The 21276-nt window shown below is 42.7% G+C and overlaps 1 protein-coding gene across 1 annotated transcript in view; it reads left to right on the top strand.

The window, feature by feature from the left end:
* FURIN (furin, paired basic amino acid cleaving enzyme) overlaps window positions 1–21276 on the top strand; it is a 205906-nt gene that overhangs the window by 114451 nt on the left and 70179 nt on the right. Inside the window, exon 3 of the mRNA XM_040414111.1 lies at window positions 2734–2832. Within this exon, the coding sequence (XP_040270045.1) occupies window positions 2734–2832 (99 nt within the window). The remainder of the gene's footprint in view (window positions 1–2733; window positions 2833–21276) is intronic.

Below are 21276 nucleotides of genomic sequence, written 5' to 3' on the forward strand. Positions count from 1 at the left end.
CCAGGCTTCAAGGTATGTGATTATGATTATGAATGTGCTAGTCTAAATTTTCTTGTAGTATATATTGAGGGTAGCGCCTCGATTTTAGACTGAGCAACACCCATCTGCCTGGGGCTTCTGAGCAGAGTACAAATGTAGCTGGTTCCTGCACTGCCCTGAAATTTGTAGGCTTAGGCAAGTCCAAGAGAGGCAGTATATTAGTGTTAGGTACCCATCTGCGGAAGCCACCTTGACGCCTGGTAGATGGGCCCGACACAAGCTATTTTTTTATTTTTTTTTATTTTTTAAATTTATAGTAGGTATAATACCACTTTAATCTAGAATGATCCCCATTTCTCAATTCTATTGTTTGCATGTGAAATGTTGTGCAGACATCATTTTTTTTTTTTATCAACTTTATTAAGGAAAGACATTTCTTTGTACTACAAAACAGGGTGTTAAGAGTAGTCTTGGAGAAAGCTCAGAGCGTTGTTAAGGAAAATGTCTTCAGCATTTTACTGAGCACTAAAGATGCATGTGTATCATACAGAGGCTTCCTGCCTCTTGTCACTACCCCAGTCCCTGGCTATGTGTATATACCTTAACTATCCCTGTCCATCGCCTTGCCTCTCTGACTTGTTGCACACAGGCGTCCTCAGCACTCAGTGGTACACTGAAGACGGAAGACAGGCTCTCCTTTAGCAATTTTCAGTTGAAGCTTTGCTGAGAAGACCTTATTTTCTAGTGCAAAGAAACCTCTTTCCTTAATGAAGTACTTTACAAAAATGTGTAACATCCCTACTTCTACACCAGGGATGCTCAACATGCGGCCCTCCAGCTGTTGCAAAACTACAACTTTCAGCATGTGCTAATAGCTGTAGGCTATCCAGTCATGCTGGGAGTTGTAGTTTTGCAACAGCTGGGGGGTCCGCAGGTTGGGCATGCCTGCTCTACACTCTATTAAAAATAAAGTTACACTAAGCATACTCGGTTACGCTCTGTTCACACTACCAATACACTCATTTCCATCAGATTTCAAGTGCTTTTTAGTGACTAATATTGTATTTGCTACGCTGAAACCTGATGGACCGATTTTAAGTCCGTGGCAGCCACCATTATCACAAGCTGTCAGTAATGGGAGACACGACTCTACGGTGAACAGAGCCCTAAAGAAGTCTTACTAGAGAGCAATCAGCTGATCGCCCAGGGTCCCACTCTCGGCACCCCTGGAAAAGTTTGGTTTCACAAGAGCAAGCCGCAGGCAGCCAGGCTTTTCTTCTGCAGGGAATATGTATTATTACATGGCAGCCATTCAGATCAATTGTAATCTTTGTAACACAAGGACAGCTCGAGTCTCCCAGAACAGAAGCTGCTCGTACAGAGCCGCTCTATCTGGCTCATAAAGGGCGTTCTCAAGAAGGGGACCACACTCTGTGGCTTCCATATCTCATAATAGGGTTGGTGACTTCATCAGACAACCTATTTAAACAACTGATTTTTACGTTGGGTTTTGATTGAGCCATATTCTAATAGCCCTTTCACACTGCTCGATGGATCAGATGATTGTCGGGTAGGAAGCTTTCTTTCCCAGCAATCGCCTTCTTGTTATTGGAGGTGACCGCTGCTATTATATGCAGTGATCCATCCACAGTATGGACAGAAGCAATCGGTAATGCCATTGCTCGTCCCCATCCAGAATCATTCTTGGTGGGCAGCGGAGCGTGTTTAGACAATCTGCTGCCCTCAAACGATAATTTAGGGGACTGCACCAACGATTCTATTACCTGATGAAAGAGCGCTTCCTTTGTTCGTTGGGTAATCGGCGGCACTTTTTAAACTGGCCGATTTATCGTTAACGAACATTTGTATGAGCGCTCTTTAATGATGATCTGCCTGAATACCGGGCACTGTAAAGGGGCCTTAAGAAGCAGTTATCCAACAACTAAGCTTTCCACATCCTCAAGAAGTTCCTTGTAAATGTGAGATGAGATTTGATGTCACTCTTGAACAGCACTCCTTTCAGCCTTGATAGACCTCCATCTCCCTCACTGTAGAGTCACAAATGCTGGCCTACACTTTTTAAATGTTCTTCTGGACGTCTCTGATTTCTGGGATGGGTTGATGTTGTAACCTTGGAGTCATTTTTGGCATCCTAGCCATTTGTAGGAAGAGTCACTACTTTTTCAAGCCTTCTCTGTATGGAGATAATGGCCCTCACTGTATTTGGATAAGGGCCCAGAACCTTACAAATTGCTTTCTAACCCCTTCAACACTGAACAATGTTTACAGCTTTCTACTTTTTCTCTTCTGGTGTAAAGTTCTAGTAGAAACTTTGATGACTACTCTTTTTATGAAATAAGATTGTTGTGTTTGACTCACACATTTGCCTTTATTAAATGCAGTGTTAATTTGACAACTATTATGTGTCTCCTCAGATTCTTTCTGCTAATGTTCGAGCACAAAATACTTAACGATCCTATATGTAGTCAGCTTTTATTAACCATTTTATGCTAGGTGGTTGTTATAGCAGTAAGCCATTACAGTCTATTAAGCTTGTGCTTGATGACGTGCATTTTTTTTCTCATTAACTCGTCTGTTTTATACTAGCCATTGCATTTATTACATATGTATGATCCTTTCTAGGGGTGATAATAGAATGGTTTTTGCTGTGTCTGTTCACGTGAGGTGAAGGAACACATTATGATCATAGATCTGTGTATGTTATTAACAATTTTTTACTTGTATCTCTCCTAGATCTTTGAGGATTATTATCATTTTCATCATCGGGCTGTGGTGAAGAGATCTTTAACACCTCATAGAACCAGACATTTCATGCTAAACCGAGATCCTCAGGTAAGACTTCTAAAGGAACACTGTCCACTGTACTTTCTTATAAGGGATATTTGTCAGGAAGTTGTTTTTATACTTATTCATTGAAAACTATTTTAGATTTTTCTTGGCTGTTTTTGGCAGTACTAGGCTATTGAAAATGAAATACAAATATTATCCCTTTTTAGCAGTTGGCACAGAAATTAAGGGGCAGGGAGAGCTCATGAATAAGCCGGACTCTTCTCAGGCATTGTAAGACTCTAATCGGATGCTCGATGCCAGCATTAAACTGTAAATTCTCAGCAGCAATGTTACTATGGCAGAGGAGTGACAGCCCGCTGATTTTCCAGCAGCAGCAGGAATGATGTGACAAGTTCCCTTTAATGTTTGCTGCCATACACAAGTCGGTGCCATGGGACCCAAGACTTTATTGATGTTCAGCTAACAATGATGCCAGATAACGCTTACTGCATCATTTTTCTTATGCAGCTAAAAACAACAAAAAATACAGTTTAAAATATACATCTTTGGCAAAACCTTGGTCATTTTATAGTACATTGTAAAAATGTTTTGTCGCTGTAAAACTGGCAAATGTCCATGGGCTGCACTTTCATTGATACTGAATATGATTGCTCCTGGTCTTGTAAGAGCATGTTCTCTAATTCCTTACAACAATCACGTTCCTTTGGATCCAGGGATTGTGAGAGGTCCCTTAATCTGGCAACTTGTTTTTAGACTAGCAGACTAAATCCATGTAAGAGGCCACAAGGAGAACCTGCACATTACGATGGTCAAATGTCAGCAGGCTGGAAACATTGTGGTTAATGTGCGTCAGTGTTTTCCCAACCACGGGTCCCAGAAATCCAGGGGTTCCCCAGAGCGCAGCAACAACAAGAGCTTTTTGCTTTTACAAGAAGGAAAGCATATTGATTTCTGCCTCCTCAAAGATGCTTTGCAAAGTAGTTCTATCTGATCCAAATCATTGCAGAAGACAAAAATTGCCGAATGCATCACCTACTTCAAGGCATTAGGGGGTTATTGGGTGGTCCCCAAGAATGGAAACATGTTTCCAGGGTTCCCCTGCTGTGTCCCTGCACAGTCTGACACTATCCAATAAGTATAACACCAAATAATAAACTCGGGTGCCTATATAATTATAACTGGAGGGACTTACTGTTAGTTTAAACTACAACCTACACAAAAGACTGTTAGCCTCCATTCAGAATAAATACCTAAACCTTTATTAGATACACAATTAATACATATTAAAACATATGGAAACAATTAGCAGCCCCCCCTCCCCCAATGAGAATCCCAAGGGGGCTACAGAGACGGCCAGCTACAACCTACAATGAAACAATACCACTTGTAGTTGCCCCTTGTACACCCTAAATATCAAAGGGGAGAAACCCCCCCCCCCCCCCCCACCAACATTAAATGCGGTATAAAAGAAGGGTAAAGTGGAATAACCTAAAATAATGATACCATGTGTAGCATAGCGACTCTGCAGCCACCTCTGGATCCTAATTTGGGGGGGGGGGGGGTCTTCCTTTGCTGCTAATTGTTTCCATGTATTAATTGTGTATCTAATAAAGATGTTGGTATTTATTCTGAATGGAGTCTAATAGTCTTTCGTGTAGGTTGTACTATCCAATCAGTGATCACCCCCCCCCCCCCCCTTCCAAAACTGGTGATAAGGTTGGAAATCACTCCTCTAATAAGCAGCTTAAAAGAGGACCTGTCAGCCCCTCCTGACGTGTTTGTTTTAGTAAATACTTGCATTGTCCATGTAATAACTGTTCCGGAGCATTTTTTCATACATCTAGAAGAAATAACAGAGGAATGGCTCACCTAGAACAGGAGTCTGCAACCTTCGGCACTCCGGCTGTTGTGAAACTACAATTCCCAGCATGCTCTATTCATTTCTATGGGAGTTTTGAGAATAGCAGAGCAAGTATGCATGCTGGGAGTTTTAGTGTTGGAGGTTGCCTACCCCTGTTCTAGCATTTAGGAGGGGGGGGGGGGGGTACCTGTGCTTGGGGGACATAGTTTTGGCCACATTAGATAGATAGATATAGAATTATATTATAGCAAAAATATAAACGCAACACTTTCGGTTTTGCTCCCATTTTGCATGAACTGAACTCAAAGATCTGAAACATTTTCTACATACAGAAAAGACCCATTACTCTCAAATATTGTTCACAAATCTGTCTAAATCTGTGTTAGTGAGCACTTCTCCTTTGCCGAGATAATCCATCTCACCTGACAGGTGTGGCATATCAAGGTGCTGATTAGACAGCATGAATATTGCACAGGTGTGCCTTAGACTGCCCACAATAAGAGAACACTCTGAAATGTGCAGTTTGATCACACAGCACAATGCCACAGATGTCGCAACGTTTGAGGGAGTGTGCAATTTGCTTGTTGACTGCAGGAATGCCTACCAGAGCTGTTGCCCGTGCAATGAATGTTCATTTCTCTACCATAAGCCGTGTCCAAAGGCGTTTCAGAGAATTTGGCAGGAAGTCCAACCGGCCTCACAACCGCAGACCACGTGTAACCACACCAGCCCAGGACCTCCACATCCAGCATGTTCACCTCCATGATCGTCTGAGACCAGCCACCCAGAAAGCTGCAGCAACAATCAATTTGCATAACCAAAGAATTTCTGCACAAACTGTCAGGAACCGTCTCAGGGAAGCTCATCTGCATGCTCGTCATCCTCATCGGGGTCTGGACATGACTGCAGTTCGTCCTCGTTACCGACTTGAGTGGGCAAATGCTCACATTCGATGGTGTCTGGCACATTGGAGAGGCGTTCTGTTCACGGATGAGTCCCAGTTTTCACTGTTCAGGGCAGATGGCAGACAACGTGTGTGGCGTCGTGTGGGTGAGCGGTTTGCTGACGTCAACTTTGTGGATCGAGTGGCCCATGGTGGCGGTGGGGTTATGGTATGGGCAGGCGTATGTTATGGACAACAAACACTGGTGCATTTTATTGATGGCATTTTGAATGCACAGAGATACCGTGACGAGATCCTGAGGCCCATTGTTGTGCCATTCATGCACGACCATCACATCATGTTGCAGCATGATAATGCACGGCCCCATATTGCAAGGATCTGTACACAATTTTTGGAAGCTGAAAACATCCCAGTTCTTGCATGGCCAGCATACTCACCGGACATGTCACCCTTTGAGCATGTTTGGGATGCTCTGGATTGCCGTATACGACAGCGTGTTCCAGTTCCTGCCAATATTCTGCAATTTCGCACAGTTATTGAAGAGGAGTGGGCTAACATTCCACAGGCCACAATCAACAACCTGATCAACTCTATGCGACGGAGATGTGTTGCACTGCGTGAGGCAAATGGTGGCCCTGTACAGTGGGTCATGACGGATCTGTCTTGCTCCGCATCCCAGGCGGGAAGCAAAGGTCCTTCTGGTTTACATTGGTGTCAGTTTACATTATTAATGCAGATGTGACTGTTTTTTAACTGGATTCTTACAAATTCTGATGGCTCCTATATGGTTTTAGCAGGTCTATTAGCTTTGTTATTCTTGCCATCAAACAGGGTGATATTACACTGCCTGATCTGTCAGAGGAAGCCCTGATGGAAGATGTCACATGGCACTCGCAGGCCCGCTAATTTGCCATCTTTCATCCTGATGAAAGACTACGATCAGTCGATGAAGGAGCATTTGCTAGTTGATCACCTGCTCGATTGTACAAGCCGATTATCAGGAATGAGCGCTTGTATTCCCTATAAATGGCAGGAACCCGTGCAGTGTAATAGGGCCTTCACCTATCTACATCCGATTTGGTCCTTCAGATAGATAAATTAAAATGTGACCTCATGATTCCTTCATTCTTTGTAGATGGACTTGGAGAGCTAACCAGTTGGTGTTGACTGCAGATCACAGGACAGTAGTGTTCTATTGTAGATCTCAACCTGGTTTTGTGTATCTTGAATTGCAAGTCATTCTAGTGGGATCAGGATCCACCTACTGTACCCGTCATCTGCAAAATCAAAGATGTGGATTGACAATTTTAGCTTACTTGATAAAGGGCACACTGTGTGTGCAAGGAACTTCAGCCTCCAGTATTTCCAGGAATAAGCACTTACTTTTGTGTTCCTCATATTAATAGTCTCATAAATGTTCTTATAAAACCAGAATGCTCTTGTGGGAATGTGGTACATCCGTGGAATCCTGCCACCCAGATGGCATGAGCCCGCCTGATGTGTAATGATCTGGTTCAAGGATATTGAGAGTGCTCTTATTTACCCTCACCCACGCTTCTGTTTGATCATGGAGAAGTCTGACTGCATCACATTATCTCAGCTGTCACTTTTATTCTCTATGCAAGGAGGTCAGGGACATTGAATTAGTTTATTTTTCAGTAATATATTTCTGAACTTGCCTCCTTAGTGCTGGCCAGCAGTTGTGAGCAAACACACGCCTCATCAGACAGACCTCAGCAAGCATCTGTCTTTGTTTATTTGTAGATACACGTGTACTGTACGGATCTTTTCTATTAGACTGCCAATTTGTGCTTTCTGACCTCTTCCAAGAGGTCTATATTCTTCTATTTGTAATTTCCTTCATTGTGCTCGCCAAGGCAGTGTGGCTGTAAAAAGTAATTTTCCTGATTAAAACCAACAGTTCCTATCACTTCTCGTTACATGGGGTGTTTGCTTTGAAAAGCAGCTCCGATTTATTATATTTTTTTTTTTCCCCCTTCTCCAGTGTTTGGCTTTTATAAGGAATCGACCCATATAAAGTAATGGGAAAAAGGTTTTCAATCTTGGTTACACACTGAATTCTTCTGGGAGTCGATAAGCTGTAGGTAATAGTTTTCTTGTTTAACCCTTTGTTCTGTCTCCTCTAATGGCCAGAGCAACATTTTGGATCAATTTTTTTATATTTATTTTTATCAGCCTATCGATTGTAATTGACTCTTAGAAAAATGCAATCATCCCAAAGTAAAGGTCGTATTGATTTAACCGTTGTAATATGGTTTAAGTGAAAGCGTATGTGTTTAATCTGGGACAAGCAGTCCCTCAGATACTCATGTTTTTATGTATGATATCATAATTGCACAAAGGATCGGTGCTGGGAACTCGAACCTACTTTTACCTCATTAGAGGATGATTTCGGGATTCTTCAGAGTATAGCTGGCTGGGAAACGTCTACATCGGTACAGCTGATCATTGCATGGCATCAAGGGCGGAGAAGGTCTCGATCACTACTTTTACTTTTTTTATCCCGATGATGAGATGTTTTATGCTCCAGGTGTTTTCTGAAAACAGAAATAAAAGTTTTTTGTTTTTTTTTCAAACACAACTTGAAAGTAGGTGAGCTACAATACCAGACAAAACAGGATAAGACCTAAATGTATGATCGCTGGGGACTCTCTGATGACTACGCATGCACCTCCCTTCTCGTGAGTGGTGGTGCGCATGTATTCCAGCACCCCCGTTCTCATAATTGGTTGGTTCCCAGTAGTCTGACCCCCAGCAATCATACAAGGAACACTTAGCCTAGAGATGGAAGTGGTAAAAGTAAAATGTGGCATCACTTCTTATATTACTTCTTCTTTTATGTAGTGTTTAGTTACAGCTATTTCAGCCATGGCTGGGTTAAAGGGGTTGTTCCAGATTAGAAAATAATGGCTTCTTTATTTCCAGAACATCATTACACCTGCCCGTGGGTTGCGTCTGGTATTGCAGCCCCGCTCCATTGAAGGGAAAACGACTAGGCTGCCGTACCAGACACAACCTGTGGACAGTTATGGCACTGACAGCTGCCATGTTTTTGTAGTCCTGTACAAGCCCTTTAAACATTGCAATGTTCTACATGACCGGGTTATAGCAACTTTTGTCAGAATGGTGGGCATTCTTTCCATCTCCAGTGCAATCGGTTGCAGCATTTTGGAAATGTAGCTTGATACAGTAGGGAAGGTAAACTTGTTGTGAGCCGTACAATGTCATTTTATCTCCTGCTGCAACCCCAAGAAGTGACGTGGCATCTTTCTATCTCCAGGCTTGTGGTTCTTTTATACCAGTGATTGTGTCGTGTATAATTCTAGACCTATTCCCTTCACAAAACAGACATTCAGCAGAGTATGCAAGATGGTAGATCAAAGAGCATCCTACAAAAGTCCTTTGTGCCTGAACGCATGACAAGTCCAGAGATGAGCCAAATCTGACAGAAGTGCCGGTGGCTGCATCTCCACCGGGGGCATCAGCGACATGTTGTAGTAAAACTGCAGGTTTTAATGGGCTTCAGCCTGAACTTCAAAAGCTGCGTGTCCCACTTCTGTTATGTTCAGAAAAATCTCATGCTTTGTGATGGTTCTACAGGGGCTTGTGTACTTTTACAACCATTTATTAACTTCACCGCTTAAAAAATGTATAACTGGCCAATCAGGTAAAATTCCATCTGCTGGAAGAGGTGACCCCCTGTAAGAATTGTTATGCTATTCTGGTACCGTGAGACACCTGCTGGACCACTATGCTTGCTCTGTTGGTTTCTGATCCACCTGAAACACTTATGCCTAGTGTAGATAGTGGTTTGTATATAATTCATTGATCAATTTTTTTTTTTGTCATGAAAACGTCTGTCACCAAGAATTTTTTTACATTTTAATTTTGTTAGCTCATCACCCACCACCACAATGTTCACAATATTCTTGCCTGAAAAGCATTTGTTAACCATTTATGCTTTAGGCCCCGTTCACACTTAGGTTTGGATTCTGGTGGTCTGATCTAGAGGGGGATAAGGCTACCAGAGCTTGCCATAACCGGCATTGCTGGATACAACCGTGTACCGTCAGAACCCCTTTGACTATAATGGGATCCCGCCACTTTTCCGGCATAAGTGCTAGGTTTCGGCTGGAAAAGTACTGCGTGCAGAGAGCAGTGGTTTTTGTCTGGCCGACACCTGGCATTTGTGCTGGAACAGCCTGTTGGATCAGGCTACTGTGAACAGAGCCCCAGAAGTCTCTTACCTAAACTATAAAGCCCCTGCTAATGGTACGCGCCTAGGGTGTGCAATGGACTTTGGAGACTGTTAGACATAGAAATATATGATCATGGAGACAGATTAGACTCTTTGCATTTGGTCTATACAGCAGCAGTTTAGCCCAGGAGCACTCTCTTTAGCCCAGCCTTAAAGGGGTATTCCATTGACCTCAAGTGATGGCATACTGCTTGGACGTTTTCAGCGAGGGTCTGTCTCCCACTGATCCTCCAAATGAAAGAAACTGCTTTGTTGAAGGGGTTATCCAGAAGTAGAACCCCCCCCCAATCCCTGCATGGCTGCTGCTGGATCTCCCCATTGCCTCCTTCCATACAAACATGGAAACATCAAAGTACATTGGAGTCAGCAGTGAACAACGATACCCTATATTTTGGGTTTAGAATCTTCTTAGGCAGCATAAAGGATTTCCAGTTCAATGTATTTTGCCTTGGCCAAACAGGATACAAAAATCTTACCATTAGTAACACTGTAATAAAACTTCTAATAATGCATCTTCTGCACCCAGTTAAATGCCCTTACACTGCTACATGCTGACTTTCTCTTTATCCCAGCATGTCGGTAGAGCAGCTGCTAATGGCGGCCTGCATGCAGTGCAGTAGCTCTTAAATGAGTGTTCAGGTCCTTCCCAGCTAGCTGCAATCATTTCATACATCGTTGCAGCTCCCAAGACTGTATCCAACAATAAGCAGAACTGTTCTGCCTGAGTGGCTGGCACAAGGAAATAAAAGATGTGCACGGCACAGTAATGTGGATGTAATGGCACAGCACTGAATCCTCGGCTCAGTTCCCAATGGGAAAAATAGTTTACCGCTTTTTCGAGGGAAGCGAGTATCTTCACAAGATTAAAATTGGACAGTGGCACGCTAAAAGTCAGTGCCAATGTAGGTGAGCACTCTGTCTTCTAAAGGACAGGGGATGTGAAGAGAAGTTCCCTAACACTTCCATTAGGAAATAATGATTCTAAACTCAATGTTCATGAAAATAATTTTCTTAAGAATTTTTGCTGGCTTTAATTTTTCATTTTAGCAGTACTATATGATTGAAATTTAAATGCAGAACTTTCTGTAGCGGTCAACACAGCTAAAAATAAATAAATATATATATATATATATATATATATATATATATATATATATATATATATAATCCATTGTGACCACAAGATTCAGTTCAATCTGCAGGCTGCATGTTATAGAGCCGTAAGAGCTGAGCTGATTTATATATATTTTAGTGGGAAAATATTCAGTAAAACTCTTACTTTATACTTTAATCTGCTCCACTCCTCCTGCTCTAGAACATGCTGCCTGCAGATTACAGTAGCCTGTTTCTGTATATCAGGGATCTGCAACCTTCGGCACTCCAGCTGTTCTAAAACTACAACTCCAGATTCCACCTTTCACCTCTATTTGAGTTACAAGAGCCGTGCAGTAAGTGTACATTATAACTGAAGTGCTGAAGGTTGCTGATCCCTGTTCTAGATGGTACGAAAAACCTACATCCTTGGGAAAGGGGGGGGGGGGGGGGTAAGCTGCTTTTTAGACCCCTCTAGCATAAGCTTATATCTTTTATGAATAAAGGATTAAACCAGCAGGGCAACTGCAAGAACACAGGGCCAGACAAAATGTCTGGCCATGTCAATCAAGGGGAGGGGCGAGTGCCTAGAGCTGGATGGAGGACAGTCCCTTAGTGCACCAACATCCTCATTTTCATATCAAGAGAAAGTGAATTTTCTCAGGTATAGCGTAGTACTGCAATATTTAGGTATTGTTTTAAATCGGCAGGGTCGACGCCTGGTTTAATAGGGATGACCCTGCTGAGATGCTCTGGGATGTCTCCATTACTTTAAGACAAGAACTCCAGTCAGACCAAATCCACTGACTGTCTTGTCCTATAATGCAACTAGGTTAAGTATCCATTGTTGTAAATGTAAATTGTACATGTAATACAAAACTGAACTCCAGACCAGAAGACTGGGGTTCCACTTTAGGTTCCAATTTTTTTTCTTTTGTTTTTACAAATTATATATTTATTATAATCAAATTACGAGGCAGCACTTCCAGCTTTTGGTGACAGGGTGAAGACCCCAAAACTTTATTCCCAGCAACGTTTCGGCCTACTCAATGAGGCCTTTGTCGTAATTATACACTCACCTAAAGAATTATTAGGAACACCTGTTCTATTTCTCATTAATGCAATTATCTAGTCAACCAATCACATGGCAGTTGCTTCAATGCATTTAGGGGTGTGGTCCTGGTCAAGACAATCTCCTGAACTCCAAACTGAATGGGAAAGAAAGGTGATTTAAGCAATTTTGAGCGTGGCATGGTTGTTGGTGCCAGACGGGCCAGTCTGAGTATTTCACAATCTGCTCAGTTACTGGGATTTTCACGCACAACCATTTCTAGGGTTTACAAAGAATGGTGTGAAAAGGGAGAAACATCCAGTATATGCGGCAGTCCTATGGGCAAAAATGCCTTGTGGATGCTAGAGGTCAGAGGAGAATGGGCCGACTGATTCAAGCTGATAGAAGAGCAATGTTGACTGAAATAACCACTCGTTACAACCAAGGTATGCAGCAAAGCATTTGTGAAGCCACAACACACACAACCTTGAGGCGGATGGGCTACAACAGCAGAAGACCCCACCGGGTACCACTCATTTCCACTACAAATAGGAAAAAGAGGCTACAATTCGCACGAGCTCGCCAAAATTGGACTGTTGATGACTGGAAAAATGTTGCCTGGTCTGATGAGTCTCGATTTCTGTTGAGACATTCAAATGGTAGAGTCCGAATTTGGCGTAAACAGAATGAGAACATGTACCCATCCTCTGATGGCTACTTCCAGCAGGATAATGCACCATGTCACAAAGCTCGAATCATTTCAAATTGGTTTCTTGAACATGACCATGAGTTCACTGTACTAAAATGGCCCCCACAGTCACCAGATCTCAACCCAATAGAGCATCTTTGGGATGTGGTGGAACGGGAGCTTCGTGCCCTGGATGTGCATCCCTCAAATCTCCATCAACTGCAAGATGCTATCCTATCAACATGGGCCAACATTTCTAAAAAATGCTATCAGCACCTTGTTGAATCAATTCCACGTAGAATTAAGGCAGTTCTGAAGGCAAATGATAAATAGAACAGGTGTTCCTAATAATTCTTTAGGTGAGTGTATATTCGTTTCTGATAATTCACCTTTTTTTATACTGCCTCTGCAGGCATGCAAAAATAAAAATGTAATGAATTGCTACGTTTAACTTGCATTCATATGCAAAGAATGTGTACACTTATTGAGACGCGGGTGAAAGGGTTTCCAAGGAAAATCGTTCTCACTAATGTAGTACCACAGTGTCATTTATTTTACGATGTTCCCATTTCTTGAATTTCCCTTGTTAAACAAGTCATTTAAATGGTCACAACATGTAAAATGCCGGCTTTTTACATGCTGCACGGCTCAATAGCTCTTTTTTAGAACTCGCATCTAATACAGCTGCGATAAAAGCATACTGGTGAGAATATTGTTAACCATAATCAAAGTAGTCGGTCTTCTTTTTTTTTAGTCGGGCTTCTATTTGCACCTTATCTTCCTTACCTGTCCTATTGTCTATGTTATTACATTAATGCTAAAAGTAGAGAAAACACAACTTCCATTAATGACCTCCTTTTGATCATATTGCTATCAGAAAAAAGGAAGGAACATAGTCTATTCTGTATGCATACCTCCCAACTTTTGAAAAGCCCAAAACGAAATAACTGCAGGGGCGCGTATAGTGAAATTCTTTTTTATGCTAAGCCATGCCTCTAACTCCTCCCATCTATACATAGGCAATCCTGCCCAGTCCCCCACGGTAGTTATTCTCCCATTATGCACCTACCCAGTATGCCCCCACATAGTAGTTATAGACACATTGGGTCCCTGCATAGTAGTCATGCCACACTGGGACATTAGAATTACCCTAATGTACATATTGTAGTTCCCTCTCTGTACTGTTAATTACTTTTTATTTTTTTATTTTTCACCTAGTCCCGTTCCCCTGATGATCAGAGCACTTCCTGTGTTTCGCAGCAGGTGCAGTGACAGATCATGCCTGCTGGGCTGTGCAGGAGGAGCGCAGAGACCAATTGACTGGCCTGTGTGCTCCTCCTTCACAGCCCAGCAGGCACCATGTGTCACTGTATTGTGCCTGCTGGGGTGCACCGGACAGTGATTGGTGGAGCAGGGAACTGATGGCCTGGTGCTTCACCATAGTTAGGGATAGTGGATATTAGAACATACCTCAGACGCTGAGATCAGAGGCTGCCTTCTGTATCTGAAGCGGTTGTGTGTTATAGATGTGTCCTGGTCAGACATTTCCTCCTTTTTACTGACGACCAGGGCCGTGTAAGGCAGCTGTCTGCAGCAGGAGCCTCCCCCACTGCTGTCAGCCAAGGAGCGTTGAGTTGGGTCTCTTATGATCTGCACATTTGCTCATGTCAGCTAAACCAAAGCCTCCTACAAAAGGAAGTATGGCCTTGTAGCATTTATGACAAATATTCGTCAACAATATGCAGATTAATTCTTAAGAGGAATCTGTCAGCATCTTGTTGGCATAGACACACAACTGTCGGTTACCTGATTAAAATGCTGTTTTTATTTTGTTGATCTGAGGCTCCATATCTGAGTTATGATGCCTTTTGGTAATATGCTAATTAGGCTAATGAGGGAGTCCCCATTGCTCTAGTTGCACCCAAGCGCCACTCCTTTCTGTCGCCAGCCTGCTTTGCCACTGCCAGGCCTGGTCACTTAAAGCAGTGAGGGAAGGGCTAGTCACAAAAAGGAGTGGAGCTTTGGTGCAACAAGAGCAATGATGACACCCTGATTGCACCAAAGCGCTAATTTGCATATTAGGAAAAAGTATCAGAACTCAAGAACGGAGCCTCGAATCAACAAAAGAAAAAGTGTTTTAACCGGATGAACCACAGCTATGTGTCTATACAAACAGGTAGGTTGCTGGTGACCGATTCCCTTTAGGTGTGCCAAGGGCAGGTCCTAGCCACTCTGAGTACCCTAGCTCCTCCGCTCTGCTTTGAGAGACGCTCCCTCTCCACTTGATTGACAGGGCCAGTCATCCAAAATGTCATTTCGCCAGATCTCTTTCTAAGAGATGGCCATACAATGATTAAATTGACCATAATAAATGTGTTTTAATATCCTGCTATAATATATATAGTCTTGGCAGTAGATTATCCTAATGTCCAAGCTGACTATTTTGTTCTCTTCTGTTTAAACCACTGGGGTTTTAAGGCATAAACTGCTGTTTCAAGTGCTGGGCAAGTCATCAAGGGGTTTGAGTGCTTCCTTTTTTATTTGGATGTGAAGGAGACCAGTGTCATCTGTCACTTTAGTGTCTATAAAGCAAATGACTCTTCCTCTTAACAAATGTACTTTGTCTGATACCCTCACGCACTCTTGAGTCACTGCGCGCCTGATGAAAACTTAATGGCCTTTCAAATGTGGCTTTAATTTTAGAGATTTTTCATAGTCTGTTTTGCTGAGCTCGGCTATGAAAAGCTCATCTGATCATCAGAAGTCTGACCCGGCCTGCGGGAAGTTGTATGAGTGGGCAGCTTCTGCCTGTAACAATACTGGGGCCTGATCTATAAAGCCTTTGTCCAAAATGAAGCTTTTGTAGCTGGGATCTTAATAATTCTTAGTATTACGGTTATTATAATGTATCCAATTTCCAGAATCTTATACCTAAGAACTTATGCACATGATCACGTATGGTATAGGAATGCAGTAATCAATGAGGTATATAGTCAGCTTTAAAGGGTTATCCGGCAACATAACATTCTTTGATTTTGCAAATGTAAACTAGTAAAACTTTTATATACTTTTAAAGGGCTTCTGTCACTCCACTAAACTCATTTTTTATTTTTTTTTGTCTCCTTAAAATCCTTATGCTGCGATTTCTCAATATATAATGCTATTACTCAGTTTGGTTCAGTAGTTATATAAAAAAAACTGACTTTTATAATATGCAAATTACCTCTCTAGCAGCCGGTAGGGCGGCTACCTGCTGCTAGCAGCCGCATCCTCCATTCATAATGACGTCCCCTCCTCATGTTGATTGACAGGACCAGCCAATGCGCTCGTCCTCTGACTGGCCCTGTCTGCGTTTTAAATCTCGCGCCGGTCTTCAGTTGGCGCAGGCGCACTGAGTGGAGGACGCTCGCTCGACCGCTCCATCCTCAGTGCCCTGCGCCAGGTGTACATGTGACGTCGTCGGCGCAGGCGCACTGAGGATGGAGCGGCCGAGCGAGCGTCCTCCACTCAGTGCGCCTGCGCCAACTGAAGACCGGCGCGAGAATTAAAACGCAGACAGGGCTAGTCAGAGGACGAGCGCATTGGCTGGTCCTGTCAATCAACATGAGGAGGGGACGTCATTATGAATGGAGGATGCGGCTGCTAGCAGCAGGTAGCCGCCCTACCGGCTGCTAGAGAGGTAATTTGCATATTATAAAAGTCAGTTTTTTTTTATATAACTACTGAACCAAACTGAGTAATAGCATTATATATTGAGAAATCGCAGCATAAGGGTTTTAAGGAGACAAAAAAAGAGTTTAGTGGAGTGACAGAAGCCCTTTAATTGTAAAAAATAAAAAAAATAAAAATGCCCTGAGGCACTGATTTCAGACCCCCTCTCGTGTTCCTAGAGGTATAGCTTTTGCTGTCATTCTGACACAAGCAGAAATCTGCTTAAAGAAAACTTGTCACCACAAAATGCAGTAAGATCAGAAGGCAGCATGTTGTGGAGCAGGAAGAGCTGTGCAGATTGATATATAGTTTTGCAGGAAAATATTGTAAAAACTTGTCATTTTTACATTTGTATCTGTAATGTACAACTATCAGTGAAAGCTATCCATGTATACACACTTACACAGAGAATGCTGTCAATAACTGATAACACCTCCCCTGTGTACAACTATCAGTTACTTACAGCTGTCTATGTATGCACAGTTACAGAGACTGCTAACTGATAACACCTCCCCTGTGTACAACTATCAGTGACTGACAGCTATCTACTGTATGTATACACACTTACACAGAGAATGCTATCAATCCCTGATAACACCTCCCCATGTACAACTGTCAGTGACTGACAGCTATCTATGTATACACACTTACACAGAGAATGCTATTAATCACTGATAACGCCCCCCAACCCATGTACAAATGAAGTCAGACAAAGCAGAGCTTTAAATGTATAAATTACAGGTTTACTGAGTCTTTTCCCACAAAGCTATATATTAATCTGCTCAGCTCCTCATGCTCTATAACTTGCTGCCTGCAGACTGCATTTCATTTTATGGTGACAGACCCTCTTTAAAGATTGAGGGATTTGGAGCTTTATTCCCTGATTTTTAAATTCCTTTCAAGGGAAGAAAAGAAATGTAAATATGCACCTTTCCACTACCAAGTTTTGGGCCAAGCCGTTTAAATGGGGTAGGGAATCCATTAAAGATGACCCACCTTCAGGTTGACCTTTTGAAGCCTCTTCAGAGGAAATGTGCCATAAAGTGGAGGCTATGGTTTGGTAAGATTATGGGGTCAAAGTTAGTGTTATGGCTCATGAATTGGGCATTTCAGTCAGCACAGTTTCAATTATCATTTATGATATTTTGATGAAGTCAAAGGTCAGTTCTCAGTGGGTCACACGCATGTTGACGCCTGAGCAGAAAACTTGTCGCCAGCAATTTAGCCAAGAAAATTTAGACATTCTTAGAGAAAATCCTGGATACTTCTGTTCTTGAATTATTATGGGTGTTGAAACATGGGTCCACCACCATGATCCTGAGACCAAACGAGTCCATGCAATGGAAGCACAAGGGGTCGCCAACTCCAAAGAATTTTCGTGTGCAGCAGTCAGCTGGAAAGATTATGGCAATATTTATTGGGATACAGAAGGTTTTTTTTATTACTACTATTTTATTACTAGAATTCATGCCACAGAAGACAATTACTGGACACACCTATGCTTCTAAAAAGGTCAGACTTAAAAGAAGCCGCTTTGGCATTGAAAAAGTTGCAAAACCATCCAAAGTCAATAAATTAAAATTGTCAGCAGGTCACACTAAAATATAGCTGTGGACACCTATGCTGCTCATTCCTATAAAATGCTAATGTGATTACTAGTTGTTGCTACGCTGAACCATTTTCAGTGGTAAAGGTTAGGACTGTTCAGCCAAAAGATCCTGTCGCTTTGATGGAATCTCTTACCTGGCTCAGAGTCCACATTTCCTCTATCTGTTCTCTTCTAGTCTGGTTTCCTGAGAGACTTGCTGCTTGAGGATAGTCTTCCGTGAAGCTGCTGGATGAGGGGACTGTAGTGTACTGGAATTTATTAACCATCTGTTCTTTTACCCTTCCTCACTGGGCGTTTTGCACATTTTCTTTTCTACCAAATTGTATAAAGACAAGCAATCTGTGCTTGTATTTGTATATGCATGGCTAACTGACATGTGGCTGTGTTTTTGACATGTGTGTGTGCACACTAGTGTAGGCCAACAATAGAGTGGAATGGAAGCGTCACGTAAAGGTGTGACTCAAAGGGGTTAATTTACTCCTCACTCAATCTTGCTCTCACTTTCACTCAGGCTGCAAACTGAGCATAAATCACACCCCCAACCAGTCCGCACACCCACGAACACACATGCTGCCACCAAGCAGACGCGCAGTAACAGCTGCACCTATACACAATAGAGGGCCTGAGTTTGTTAGAACAAGGCAAACTATTAAAGTTTTAGGCTTAAATGTGCAGTACAGTACTTGGTTACAAAAAAGAAAGAAGTATGCATACATACGTGTGCATAGTATTTATGAAATGAGAAAAAAAAAAATTCTAATACATGGCGTGTTTGGTTGAACTCTTTCCATTCCAAAAATGGAGAATAAGTGCACCGTCCAATCAGATTGGGTCTCCCAACATGTGTTGACTAAAACATCCATGGTCCCATATTATCTCCTCTCAGCAAAAGGGATGGGGCTGAGAAGACCAGCCCCTCCATTCTGTCTCAGACCTCTGGTTGGCGCTTCATTATTGATCCTTGCCCCAGATATGAAATATGAACAAACATGGATTTAAAGGGGTTATTCAACCCCTTCAATGTCCCCTCTAGGGCCCGTGCCCCACACAAAGGTTGTATTTACCCTGCACCCCCATTATTTCTGATGCCTGCACGGCTGCCACTGCATCTCTGTCGGGTGGATCAAAACAAGCGGCACCAAACCCCCTTACCTCCCCCCCCCCCCCCCCCCTTATCTGGATGTTTTGATCCGTGCGACGGGGAGATGCAACAGCGGCTGTGCGGGCATCGGAAGCAACGCGGGTTCCGTGGAGCAAGGTAAGTAGAACCTGTGTGAGGGGCCCGGTCATTAGAGGGGGCATTATAGGGTTTGGATAACCCCTTAAGACTTGGGTCTTAACGGCAACGATTTACAGCCTACGATATATTCACTCGTATTCCGCTAGGCCTCCCGCTGTGAGTGGATCCTCAGTGTCTGGGCCCTTCATGGATTTCTATGGAATCTAGTGATTTGTGTGTGTGTGAGGAGCTGTGCATGCCTAAGGCTACTTTCACACTAGCGTTTTTACTGGATCCGGCAGGGTTCAGCAAAAATGCTTCAGTTACTAATAATACAACCATCTGCATCCGTTATGAACGGATCCGGTTGTATTATCTTTAACATTGTCAAAACGGGTCCATCATGAACTCCATTGAAAGTCAATGGACGACGGATCCGTTTTCGTTTGCGTCAGAGAAAGCTGATCTGTTCCCCATTGACTTGCATTGGGGGTCATGCCGAATCCGTCTTGCTCCGCATCCCAGGAAGGAAAGCAGGCTACAACTTGTTGCTGTTTTCCCTCCGGTCTGGGAACGCAACTAAACTGCATCGAATGCATTTTGGAGCATTCCGTTCTGTTCAGTTTTGTCCCCATTGACAATGAATGGGGACAAAACTGAAGCGTGTTCTCCTGGTATTGAGCCCCTATGACTGATCTCAATATCGGAAAACTAAAATGGTGGTGTGACAGTCTCCTAATAAACAGGTCATACGGTGTTGGCGTCTGGTAGCAGATGCTGATTGGGTCACAAGGGAGAATGTTTATCCAAGTACTCGGTAACGCAGATCTTGTGGAGCTGAAGGGGCCTCTATTACCATATACATAAGACTCGGTAAAATAATGGGATATCACATAAAATCACAGAACATATAAAAATGGGCCATGTATTTATCACAGGAAGCTGTGTGTGTGAAATGTGAAGGTCTTTTGAAATAACGTAGATGCAAGCATTTTATTCTTTGTTGCCATGGTAATGAAGAAAAATTCTGTTTTGATCTATAAATCACAATTCTTAAGATGTAAATACTCAGTATATTTTATATATTTCCTTTTGCTATGTTATGTTTTGTTAGAAGGGTTTTTGGTTTTGGCATTTTACTGTAAGGCCTCTTTCACACAGGCGAGAATTCCATGCGGGTACAATACGTGAGGTGACCCGCACTGAATCCGGACGCATTCACTTCAATGGGGCTGTTCAGATGAGCGGTGATTTTCACACATCACTTGTGTGTAGCGTGAAAATCGCAGCATGTTCTATATTCTGCGTTTTCTCACGCAACGCAGGCCCCCTAGAAATGAATAGGGATGCATGAAAATCGCAAGCAAGTGCGGATGCAGTACGATTTTCACGCATGGTTGCTAAGGAGACGAGCGATTAGTTACCCGGGACCCCATTTACTTTGTTATTTTCTATTATAACATGGTTATAATGGAAAATAATGGCATTCATTAATTCAGAATGCTAAGTAAAAGGTCCATTGTGGGGTTAAAAAATAAATAAAATGTAACTCACCTCATCCACTTGATCGCGCAGCCAGATTCGTCTTCTTCTTGCAGGACCTGGCTGGAAAAGGACCTTGGGTGACGTCATCGCGCTCACCATGTGGTGAGCGCGATGTCACCGAAGGTCCTTTTCCAGCCAGGTCCTGCAAGAAGAAGAAAGACTAATCCGGCTGCGCGATAAAGTGGATGAGGTGAGTTACATTTATTTTATTTTTTTTAACCCCACAATGGACCTTTTACTTAGCATTCTGAATTAATGAATGCTATTATTTTCCATTATAACCATGTTATAATGGAAAATAATAAAATACACAACACCAATCCCAAACCCGAACTTCAGTGAAAAAGTCTGGGTTCGGGTCTGGGTACCACAGTCTTTGCACCCGCGCCATATAAACTGAAAATCATTGTACCCGCGCCATATAAACTGAAAATCTGAATGCAATCGCAGTCAAAACTGACTGCAATTGCGTACCTACTTGCACGATTTTCCCTGATCGCAGACTCAACACATCCGGACCTAATCCG

The sequence above is a fragment of the Bufo bufo genome, chromosome 1 (genome assembly GCF_905171765.1).
Source record: "Bufo bufo chromosome 1, aBufBuf1.1, whole genome shotgun sequence".
Classification (NCBI taxonomy): Eukaryota; Metazoa; Chordata; class Amphibia; order Anura; family Bufonidae; genus Bufo; species Bufo bufo.